Source organism: Chionomys nivalis, chromosome 10, assembly GCF_950005125.1.
Source record: "Chionomys nivalis chromosome 10, mChiNiv1.1, whole genome shotgun sequence".
NCBI lineage: Eukaryota > Metazoa > Chordata > Mammalia > Rodentia > Cricetidae > Chionomys > Chionomys nivalis.
In genome coordinates, this window is record NC_080095.1 from 25750818 (window position 1) to 25763182 (window position 12365).

Sequence of the window (12365 nt, forward strand, 5' to 3'; positions counted from 1 at the left end):
GTAATCAAAATTTTTGTTTCCAGGGGAAAAATCACACTGTTAAAGTGAACACAAACATGTACTCCACAAAACTGGAAAAAATAAAGGAAATGGACAATTTTCTGTATGAATAACACTTACCAAAATTAAATCAAAACCAAATGAGCAAATTAAATACACCTATAACTGCTAAAGAAATAGAAACAGTCATCAAAAATCTTCCAACCAAAAAATTTCTCAGGACCAGATGGTTTCAGCTCAGAATTCTACAAGATTTTGAAAGAACTAATATCAATATTCCTCAAATTATTATACACAATAGAAACAGAAGGAATATTGCCAAATTCTTTTTATGAGGCTACAATTACCCTGATACCCAAACCACATAAAGACATTACTAAGAAAGAGAATTACAGACAAATCTCCCTCATGAACATTGATTGATGCAAAGATATTCAATAAAATACGGTCAACCGAATCCAAGAACATATCATAAAAGTCATCCACCATGATCAAGTCGGCTTCATCCCAGAGATGCAGAGATGGTTCAAAATACAAAAATCTATCAATATAATCTACCATATAAACAAACTGAAAAATAAAAACACATGATCATCTCATTAGATGCTGAAAAAGTCTTTGACAAAATACAAGAACCCTTTATGATAAAGGTCCTGGAGAGAGCAGGGATACAAGGAACATACCTAAACCTAAGAAAGGCAATATACAGCAAGCCAACAGCAAACAAAAAAACTAAATGGAGAGAAACTCCCAGCGATTCCACTGAAATCAGGAACAAGATAAAGTTGTTCACTCTCTCCATATCTATTCAATATAGTTCTTGAAGTCCTAGCTAGAGCAATAAGAAAACAAAGGAAATCAAGGGGATACAAATCAGAAAAGAAGAAGTCAAACTCTCACTATTTGCTGATGGCATCATAGTTTATATAAGAGATCCCAAAAATTCTACCAAGGAACTTCTACAACTCATAAGCACCTTCAGTATTGTAGCAGGATACAAGATTAACTCAAAAAAGTCAGTATCCCTCCTGTACACAGATGTTAAATGGGCTGAGAATGAAATCAGAGAAACATCACCCTTCACTATAGCCACAAAAAGAATAAAATAGCTTGGAGTAACTCTAACTAAACAAGTAAAAGACATGTATGACAAGAACTTTAAATCTTGGAAGAAAGAAATTGAAGAAGACACCAGAAAGCGGAAAGATCACCCATGCTCTTGTTTTTTTTTTGTTGTTTTTTTTTTGTTGTTTTGTTTTTTTTGCTTTTTCGAGACAGGGTTTCTCTGTGGTTTTGGAGCCTGTCCTGGAACTAGCTCTTGTAGACCAGGCTGGTCTCGAACTCACAGAGATCCGCCTGCCTCTGCCTCCCGAGTGCTGGGATTAAAGGCGTGCGCCACCACCGCCCGGCAGTTCACCCATGCTCTTGTATAGGTAGAATTAACATAGTAAAAATGACAATCTTACAAAAAGAAATCTACAGATTAAATGCAATGTCCATGAAAATCTCAGAAAAAATTCTTCAAAGACCTCAAAAGAATGGTTTTCAATTTCATATGGAAAAGCAAAATACCCAGGATAGTCAAAACAATCCTGTACAATAAAGGAACTTCTGGAGACATTACATTAACTGACTTCAAATTCTCCTACAGAACTTTAGTACTGAAAACAGATTGGTAATGGCATAAAAACAGACAGGAGCCCCTCTAGAGCCAAATCTCTTGCCAATCCAGGGATGACCCCAGCTAGGTCCTTGGGCAGTAGAGTAGAGGGTGCCTGAACTGGCCTTGCCCCATAGTCACACTGATGATTATCTTGAATATCACCATAGAATCTTCGTCTGGCGACGGATGGAGATAGAGACAAAGTCCCTCATCAGAGCAACAGACTGAGCCCCCAAGGTCCAGTTGAAGAGCAGAAGGAGGGAGAAGATGAGCAAGGAAGTCTGGACGGCAAGGGGTTGGTCCACCCACTGAGACAATGTGCCTGTTCTAATGGGAGCTCACCAAATCAGCTGGACCGGGACTGAATGAGCATGCAACCAAACCAGACTCTCGGAATGTGGCTGAAAATGGGGGCTGACTGAGAAGCCATTGATAATGGCACTGGGACTTGTTTTAACTGCATGTACTGGCTTTTTGGGTCCCTAGTGTATTTGGATGCAAAGCTTCCTAGGCCTGGAAGTGGGGGGGGGCTTGGACTTCCCACAGGGTAGGGTTCCCTGCCCTCTTTTAAGAAGGAGAAGAGGGCTCTTTGCCCCATCTACTGCGAGAATGAAGACCATTCTCAGCAATCAGACGGTCGACATTCCAGAAGATGTGGACATCACTCTGAAGGGGCGCACAGTCATTGTGAAGGGCTCCAGAGGAACCCTCCGGAGGGACTTCAATCACATCAACGTAGAGCTGAGCCTTCTTGGGAAGAAGAAGAAGAGGCTCCAGGTTGACAAATGGTGGGGCAAAAGGAAGGAACTGGCCACCGTCAGAACCATCTGCAGCCACGTTCAAAACATGATCAAGGGTGTTACCCTGGGCTTCCGCTACAAGATGAGGTTTGTGTATGCTCACTTCCCCATCAACGTCGTTATTCAGGAGAATGGGTCTTTGGTTGAAATCCGAAATTTCTTGGGTGAAAAATACATCCGCAGGGTTCGGATGAGGACAGGTGTCGCTTGTTCTGTCTCTCAAGCCCAGAAGGATGAATTAATCCTTGAAGGAAATGATACTGAACTTGTTTCAAACTCGGCGGCTCTGATACAGCAGGCCACAACAGTTAAGAACAAGGATATCAGGAAGTTTTTGGATGGTATCTATGTGTCTGAAAAGGGAACAGTGCAGCAGGCTGATGAGTAGACCTAAGGTACCAGTCCCAGAAACAAGCTCGGAATTTTAATACGATTTGGGGTGTCTTTTGGGACAATAAAAGACTTGTATTGAAAAAAAAACAAAAACAAAAAAAAAAAGGAGAAGAGGACCAATGGAATTGAATTAAAGACCCAGATATCAATCTAAACACCCATGAACACCTGATTTTTGACAAAGAAATAAAAATTATAAAATGAAAAAAAGAAAGTATATTCAACAAATGGTGCTGGCATAACTGGATATCAACATGTAGAGGAATGAAAATAAACCGTATCTATCACCATGCACAAAACTCAAGTCCAAATGGGTCAAAGACCTCAACATAAAACCAACCACACTGAACCTCATAGAAGAGAAAGTAGGAAGTACACTTGAACACCTTGGCACAGGAGACCACTTCCTAAATATAACCCCAGTAGCATAGACACTGAGAGAAACAATTAATAAACAAACTGAAAATTTTCTGTAAAGCAAAGGACATGCTCAACAAGACAAAATGACAGCCTACAGAATGGGAAAAGATCTTCACCAACCCCACATCAGACAGAGGTCTGATCTCCAAAATATACAAAAAACTAAAAGATTTGGTCATCAAAAGAACAAATAATCCAATTTTTAAAAAAAAAAGGAATACAGACCTAAACAGAGAACTCTCAACACAAGAATCTAAAATGGCTGAAAGATACTTAAGGAAATGTTCAACATCCTTAGTCATCAGAGGAATGCAAATCAGAACAACTCTGAGATTTCAACTTACACCTGTAAGAATGGCCAAGATCAAAACCACTGATGACACCTTATACTGGAGAGGTTGTGGGGTAAAAGGAACACTCCTGCATTGCTGGTGGAATGCATTATATATCTGTATAATAATTTCTCGGAAAATTAGGAAACAACCTTCCTCAAGACCCAGCAATACCACTTTTAGGTATATTGCCCTTCAACCGAAAAATAGATAACAAAAATGTGGTGTATTTATACAATGGAGTACTACACCACAGAAAAAAAATAATGACATCTTGAAAATTGCAGGTAAATGGATGAATCTAGAAAGCATCATATTGAGTGGGGTAATCCAGTCTCAGAAAGACAAATATCATATGAACTCACTCGTAAGTGGTTTTTAGACATAAAGCAAAGAAAACCGGGCCACAAACACAATCCCAGAGAACCTAGATAACAATGAGGACACTAAGAGAGACGTACATGAATTTAATGTACATGGGAAGAAAAAAAAAAGACAGTATCTCCTGAGTAAATTGGGAGCATGGGGACAGTGGTAGAAAGTTGAAGGGGGGGAGTGGAGAGGAGGAGAGTGGAGAAAAAATATATAACTCAATAAAACAATAAAATAAAAAAGAAAGAGTGAATTCAGTGTGTTCACTGGAAGGCATCACGGTGCTTTCTTGGAACTGAATTTCTTCACATGTCATGTTTTGTGTGCCTTACTTTTAACTTGGCTGATGACCAGAGGTATTTTGCCAAAATACCTCTTTACAAAGCTTTCAGGCTACTTACAATAGATCTGTCTGACTAGAGGCCCAAGAACAGAGAACATCACCAGAAAGAGCTCAGAGGGCAGCAGAGACAGAAAAGAATGCATAGACAAATCAGAGGGAGAGACGGCAATGCCAAGAGACAGAAATACCAGATAAGACAGACAGACTTTCAATGGATTAATGGCATCCTGTAGGTCCTAGAGTTGTGAAGAAATGGATTGCAGCTGCCAATATTTTGAACATGATGCTCCGTGATTCATTTTTATAAGCTTAGCACGAATAAACAGTTGATAAAGGTTATTTCTTCCCTTCTACTTCTACTCTCCAGATCAGTAGAGGACTCCTGGTCTTTATGTACTTAATCCCTCAGCCTACAAAAGTCAGACTACTTACTCTTATTCCAAAAGAAAAAATTTTATGGCTGCATACCTCATTTCCATAAACATACAGAAAGTGGCTTCGGGGATGGAACACCATTCCAACTGGATTAGAGAATGAGGCGGGAAAATGGAAATTTGGAAATTTTGGTTGAATACTTGGTTTCTCATTCTTGAGCACTGACACAGAAACAAAGGTTCGTTTGGAACTCTAGATAAAACACAAGGAAGTCATAAGATTTAGTCCATTATTCTTTGCCCATGGTATAATTTCTAGACTTTCTCGTTTTTCAGTTTTAATTAAGGCAGGAGCATTCCTGTTATCACTGCAAAGAACTGGACAGACGAGCAGTCACTGGTAACTCTACTCCACTACCCTCACCTGTACATTTTAAAGATGCTGAGATGTAGTGTAGGAAACTAAGGAATTTGTTCAGAGTTGTACAATAAACAGTATCAAGAAGTTTGTGAGTCGTTACTAAAATATTCAGACTCCAGTGTCTGCTCATGCCTTTCATGTTACATGTGGGCATCTGACAAAAATCCCAGGTCTATTGAGTCATAGCCTTGAAAGGAACAAGACTCTGACACCCCATAAATGTCATCTTGGTGTAACGATAATGTTAAAGGCTTTCACCAATACAAGGGGGAATCTGTCTTAGTTCTTCCCTGCTTTGCCTAACAGCAGAAAATTCTTAGAAATGAGACTTCCAGTCATTTCTTTTCACAGCAGATCTACTCTCGGAAAACAAACAGCAAATAAGATCTATCCTAAATCCCTTTGAGAGAGATACCCACATGGTCTGACACTATCACCTTCTCCTCTCCTGTTGTTCTCTTGACATCTGTCTATCAAAACAGTAACGGGTTTTTTTTTTTTTTCAGGAAAATATCAGTTATGTTCAGCATCAGCAGGCATGGCGGTACAGGCCTTCAGTGCTAGCACTCAGATTTAGAAGCAGGCAGAACACTGTGAGCTCGAGGATACCCAGTGCTACCTAGTGAGTCCCGGCCTTAAAAAAAAGTTCAACAGAAAAATCAACTGATTTTAATTTTACATGGGCTGCGGGAGGGTGATATATATGTTGTACTTAGGAGTGAGTGCTGAACAGCCACTTAGAGAGCCCTAACTTTTCTAAGGGCTCCGAGAATAACTCCAATTAAGAGTCATGGTTAAGGGCCTCTACAACAGAAAATATATATCTGTGATAATGGGTTCCCTTTTCTTGTTGTTGTTCATCTAAACAAACCCTTTCAAGGAATGTTAGATTTATATGGAAAATATTCATCATGTTCCCCTGGAAAATGAGTAAAGAACAACAAGAAAGCAGCCAGCATCATGACTTTAATTTTCATCAGATTCAATGATGAACAATTTAAAAAAAAAAAAAACTTCAGTTCCAAACTATTCTGTGGATCATAAATAATCTTGTCATTCTCTATGTCTGAGATCACCACAAGTTGGAAATGATGTCTGCTGAGATCAATTTGCAGTGCTTGGTATTGAACGATAAGACTTACCCGAGTATGGAAGAGATAAATTCCAGTACCACTTTCTTGGTCAATAAGAAATGATATCACATGTGGAAGAAATTTTGCAGTTTTAAAAGGAGAAGATAAGCAAGGCGACCACCGAAGAAATGGTTCTTTACTATAAAAACAAGAACTGGACTACAAATAAAGAAGAGTTAACGTTGTTTCTGAAACACAAATCCCAAATAGTTGCTGTAGGAAAATAAGTGAATAAATCATTCTGCTGTTCTGACAGACCACATATAAATCAGTCAATCTCTCTCTCTCTCTCTCTCTCTCTCTCTCTCTCTCTCTCTCTCTCTCTCTCTCACACACACACACACACACACACACACACATGAATACAGTGATCTTTTAGGAAATATTCTTACTATGTGAACCTAGGATGGCCTAGAATACAAATCTAAGTTCACACTGAATTTATGATTTTTCTGCCTTCACCTACTGATTACTAGAATTACAGCTGTGTGTCACCACATCTGGCTCCCAGATCACAGGTTTAATTCTTTAATATTTATCCTTTTCTTCTCAGTGGATCAATTTCAGAAGGCACTTCAAAGAAACATTCTTCTCTGGCGTGGATTACTTGGCTTTAACAAAGTAAGTGTCTGCTGTTAAGCCTACAAGGAGATACCCCTGGGGGTGGTTAAGTTTCTCTGTGTGCTTAGACACCATATTTTAGATTAACAACAATTCTTACACTCGTGCTTAACAAAATTTCCTACCTTTGAAAGTTTTCTATGTCATACCTCACTCAGGGTCATGTTTCTGTCAAAAGTGATGGTAACATAATCAGCTGGAAAGTACAAAGGAGCAGAGATTACGAACAGCATCTACACTGTAGACTTAGGAAGTGTTAGTGTCAATGACATTGGTTCACAGAGTCCAATGCCAGTTACGTGCCATCTAGTAATGCATCTCTGGACACAGTTCTCTTGCAATTAGGCAGGCATGTCACTCCCACTCATTTAAGAGAAGCTGTCAGTATGAAGCCCAGAGGAGCCTCAAGCCTGCAGTGTTCCTGTTTCTGCCCCCTGGGTGTTAAACCAACAGCAAATACATACCCCTACTGAGCCTACTCCTCATTTCGGGGTCATTAATTCATACAGAATAGTTATCTTCACGTTTTATTCATTTTGGGGTTTAATGCATTTTAAGCTATATATAATCTATAGTGATAAAAGTCTGTTAAAATGTCTTAAAATTTACCTTCAAAACCTTCTCTGTTCGCAAAACATTTTTCATTATACCACAGTTTTCCTTTGACATAGTCAACCTATATAAATACATAAATGAAAATGTCAACTAGGTTATATCTGGAGTTAAGAAAGCAACTTACTTTAAGAATTCCAAAGTTTTGATCATTTGTGGATGTGAGGAAATAAAGACAGAAAACTACACCTGTAAGAGGTTGCAGAATGGGGTCAAGAAACTAGAATGCACATTGTTGACAGTCACCATAAAAGAAATACAAAGGCCTGATGATGTTCTTGGTTATGAAGTGTCTTTCCAAACCCCCAGAAGATCCTTAAACCTTCACCGCTGGGGCATACACTTACTTTTTAATTCCACACTTGGCATAAGGAGTCTGACCAACAGGCAGATAATGACAAGTAGCAGCAATATAAAGGCATTGAAAATTGATCACAGAGAAGTGATGAACAAATAAGAATATTTTTGTTGGATAATAACTATAATAAGGTGAGAAGCTTTGTTAGGGGAAGATTTTGAGTTTCCAGCTGCTATTGAGACAAAGAAATTCTTATATTTTTATAGATATGTCAGTTATAAAATTGACATACATGTTGATGGAAACCGAAAAAAAAAAATAATGACATCTTGAAATTTGAAGGAAATAATTGTATCTAGAAAACATCATATTGAGTGAGATAACCAAGACTCAGAAAGACAAATATCATATGTACTCACTCATAAGTGATTTTTAAACACAAAACAAAGAAAACTAGCCTACAATTCACAACCCCAGAGAACCTATACAACAAGAAGGACCCTAAGAGAGACAGACATGGATTTAATGTACATAAGAAGTAGAAAAAGACAAGATCTCCTGAGTAAATTGGGAGCATGGGGACCATGGAAGAGGGCTGAAGGGGAGGGGAGAAGAAGGGAGAGGAGCAGAAAAAAAAATGTGTAGCTCAATAAAATCAATTTTAAAAAGTTTCCTGAAATTGATCATGGTGGTGGTTGATACAAAATACCATAGAACTGAGCATGTTAAAAAGACAAAGGTTTTGCCATACAAATTTTACCTTGGTAAAATGCTAAGCAAATCATAAGGCTTTTTAAGAGTGAATGACCGATAACTTTTTTGAATTATGCTATATTATCACTCAAATTAAGCTGTTAAAATAAAACTTTTGATTTCTCACAAAAGCCTCCAGATTTTAGGGTACCATACTTATCATTATTAATCTTGACAATTTTAATACTGAATCTTTTGGGGCATTGAACTATGGCTCTTCCTTCTGTTTAGACTAATTGATGAATTTTTTTCTATATGAATCCATACTGACACAGTTGATTGATTGTCATTAGGGATGATTTAACTCATATGAGGCTGATCTCATACCAAAGATGAGTCCAGAATACTGTTCTGATCCAGAGTCACAGGTTAAGAAGGAACACATGACTTGGATCACATGAGCAATGAAAAACCAACCTTAGAGATGATGGAAAGCATTTATTCCTTTGGGACAGGCAAAACAGTGGCTACAAGCCACCTGGCAGCTATTCTTACCAATGGCTGAGGAACAGTTACTTAGAGTAAAGGACACTTACTTAGAGTAAAGTTACTAGTGTAAAGGACAGTACACCCAAATCTGAGGACAGAGCCCCTTGGACATCTGCTATTCAAGGGAATCCAGCTAGCTGGAAGTCAGACTCACCCTTCAAATTCCTATGATTCCTAAGAGGATAACATGGATAGGCCTGGGAAGGGGAATTAGATGAGACCTCTTGGTGAAACTGAGGGAGAGGAGGGCAGTCAAGGGGAGGGGGATAAGAACATCAAGGAACAATGAGATGGTAGAAGTGGGAGAGGAACAGAGGGAGAGCAATGAAAAAGATATCCTGATAGAGAGAGCCACTATGGGGTTAGGGAGAAACCTGTTGCCAGTGAAATCCCCAGAATCCACAAGGATGACCCCAGCTAAGACTCCTAGCAATAGTGGAAAGGGTACCTGCACTGGCCTTCCCCTGTAATCAGATAGGTGCATACCCTGTCATCATAGAGCCTTCATTCAGTAAGTGATGGAACCAGATTCAGAGATCCACATCTGGGATCAAACTCCAGGAATCCAGTCAAAAAGAGCGAAGAGGGAATATATGAGCAAGTGAGATTAAGATCATGAAAGGGAAATCTACAGAGACAGCTGAACCAAGCTCGTGGAAACTCATGAACTCTAGAGCAACAGCTGTGGAGCCTCCAGGGGACTGACCTGGGCCCTCTGCATGTGGGAGACAGTTGTGGAGCTTGGTCTATCTGAGGGGGCCCTGGCAGTGGGACCAGGATCTAGCTCTGATGCATGTGCTACCTTATTGAAGCCCATTCCCTATAGTGGGATGCCATGCTCAGCCTTAATGCAGAGGGGAGGGGCTTGGTCCTACCCCAACTTAATGTGCCAGGTTTGGTTGACTCCCCATGGGAAGAATGGATGGGGAGTGAGCTGGGATGAGAAGGCTAGGAGGTGCAGGAGGAGGCGTGGATGGGGAGTGAGCTGGGATGAGAAGGCTAGGAGGTGCAGGAGGAGGCGTGGGAGGGACAACTGTGGTTGGAATGTAAATAATAAAAAGTAAACAGGTAAAGCAAACGCTAAAAGATTTGAAAGAGCCAACAGCTTCCTCTCTTTTGCTGAAACCAATTGTGTTTGGTTTCTGTCATCTGTCTTCAGGAGGCTGTTTGGAGGCAAGCCTCCGGGAGGTGATTAGGTAGCAGAGTCTGATGCCTTTCCTACTCTGAAGGAGCCTGGAGAGGTGAAATCAGCGCCCTTACAGGAGAGAATCCAGAGGTGCAGCCCGAGCCCTTCTGTCAATTAAGGGCACAGGCTGGAGACAGCTGTCTGTGAACCAGGGACTGGACCCTCACCAGACACTGGACCAGCCAGCCAGTGCTCATCACTGTTTTCTTCATCTTTTTACCTTCTGCTTAGTTGAAACCCGCATTCTCTTTAACTTCCTCCGAACATTTGGAAATGTTTCTTCATCTTAACTTCTGTTATGGCACTAGTCTACGTCTACTCAATGGCTCATGCTGTCCATTTTATTTTCCTTTTAATTACAATTGTGGAAGTAAGTCCCAGAAAGTGTTTTTGTGCTGTGCAAACTCCTAAATCCATCTTGGTTGCCTCTCTTTTCTTTTTTCTTTCTGTGTCTTCTTGTTTGTTTGTTTGTTTGTTTGTTTGTTTGTTTGTTTGTTTTGAGATAGTATTTCAGTCCTGGCAGTCCTGGTACTCATCATGGAGACCAGCCTGGCTTTGAACTCACAGAGATCTTGCCTGCCTCTGCTTCCCAAGTGCTGGGATCAAAGATGTGCACCACCACACCCTGCTTTCTTTTTTCTTTTTCTATCTCAGTGTCAGTGACAATGATCATGGTAGTAGCTCAATGAATGCCCATGATTTTATTAGCTAATTTTTGCTGCTCTGGTACAGTCCCCCTCTTCACCACTAGCATTCTTGAACATCTCCTGTTTTTAATGGCTGTGTTCCACTGGGACCTCAGATGACCTCAGGTTTTAGAACACATGGACTCTGAACACAATGCCTGACTGAGGGAAGATAGCGCAGTGCTCTCTGCTCCTCTGAGTCGCTGTTTCCATGCAGTTAATTTCCCCTGAAGGAGTCCTTCAGCCTGCCACTTCAGGCTCTGGGAAAGCTCAGCTCCCCCTTCTAGCAGTCTTCTCTCTGCTTTCTCAAAGCCATCCTCACTGATGAGAAAAACTATTTCTGGAGTGAGTTCTGAGGGTCAGCTCTCTTTGCAGGATCCTCTACTTGCCTTTCCTTTGCTGCCCTGTGTTGCCATGAGCCATGATCTCATTATTTTAGTCCGTATTCTACTCTTTATACAGAGTAGCCTAGTTTGGGAAAATAATTTCCATACTCCACTTCAGTAAAAGAACAAGTAAATGTTTGTATCCATTGAACATGTTGGTGTTGCTGGGAATTGAACCCAGAGCCTGAGCACGCAGGGCAAAGACTCTACCATTGAGCTTCTAGCACACTGACATTTTTGATTGGCAGTTGGCCAAATCCAAGCATGTGGATTGGAGAGAAGAGATAAAGTATTTCCATTTGTTTCTTCCATCGTGCATTTGTTTTCTCTCCTGATTTCCCAGTTCTCTGTTTCTCTTTTCCTCCCGCTAATACTTTGATTTTACAATTACTTCTATTTGGTTCCGGAGAACTAAGTGTGGTTTCTTACTTGTAGTGACTGTGTACAACACAGGACAGAATGGAAGGGGACATGCCAAGGCCTGAGAGTGAATATGGATAATTTTCCTTGCAGTTTCAAAACTGACAGTGCATGTTCATGTGTTGAGAATGGCCTTCTTGAATGTGACAGACTAATTTTTCAACAGAGAAGGAAGTAAACTAACAGAGGAAAAAGTGCCCCAAGAGGACAGAAATGGAGTTGTGGTCATTTCTAATGGCAGTTTTTGTCCAAAATGGAAGTGCTCCTTTTTCTGGGTAGATACAGGACAGGTGGATTTGGAAGTAAAACTTTTGCCAGATTCCAGGTCTCACCCTTCCCAATGGTGCATCTCTGTGCACAGCATGCCTGAGCAATCTCCACAAGCCAAGAGAGAACCCACCAGAAGGAAAGAATGGCTGCCAAAATTAGGAGGGCCTAATAATTATGGAAAATATGCTTTTAGTTTAAACTGAAAATAATTTTATGGTAGCAAGAAACATGTAGACTTTGAATTATCGCTTTCCAAGTTGCCAAGTGAATTGTAGGAAATCAAAAGTCTTACCCTTTCAAAACCACAAAAGTCTGCTCTTGAAAGCTGGAGGAGGAAGAAGAGGAGAAGGAAGAGGAAGAAACAAAGTTAAAAATTTAGTTGCTTTTCAGAAG

At 40.2% G+C, this 12365-nt stretch overlaps 2 protein-coding genes across 2 annotated transcripts in view; one reads left to right on the plus strand and one right to left on the minus strand.

Annotated features, from left to right (window-relative positions):
• The window catches only part of Catsperb (cation channel sperm associated auxiliary subunit beta), a 176294-nt gene that overhangs the window by 103655 nt on the left and 60274 nt on the right, over positions 1-12365 (minus strand). Inside the window, exons 9-13 of the mRNA XM_057782160.1 lie at positions 12265-12297; positions 7482-7548; positions 7022-7068; positions 6261-6410; positions 4792-4950 (exon numbers count right to left, since the gene is read on the minus strand). Coding sequence (XP_057638143.1) covers positions 4792-4950; positions 6261-6410; positions 7022-7068; positions 7482-7548; positions 12265-12297 — 456 coding nt within the window. The remainder of the gene's footprint in view (positions 1-4791; positions 4951-6260; positions 6411-7021; positions 7069-7481; positions 7549-12264; positions 12298-12365) is intronic.
• LOC130882923 (60S ribosomal protein L9-like) lies at positions 2273-2933 on the plus strand. Its single transcript, XM_057783055.1, has one exon. It carries the CDS (start codon positions 2273-2275, stop codon positions 2849-2851), a length of 579 nt encoding a protein of 192 aa, XP_057639038.1. The 3' UTR covers positions 2852-2933.

Coding starts and splice junctions, on each gene's coding strand:
- LOC130882923 (XM_057783055.1), top strand. CDS start 2,273: ATGAAGACCATTCTCAGCAATCAGACGGTCGACATTCCAGAAGATGTG.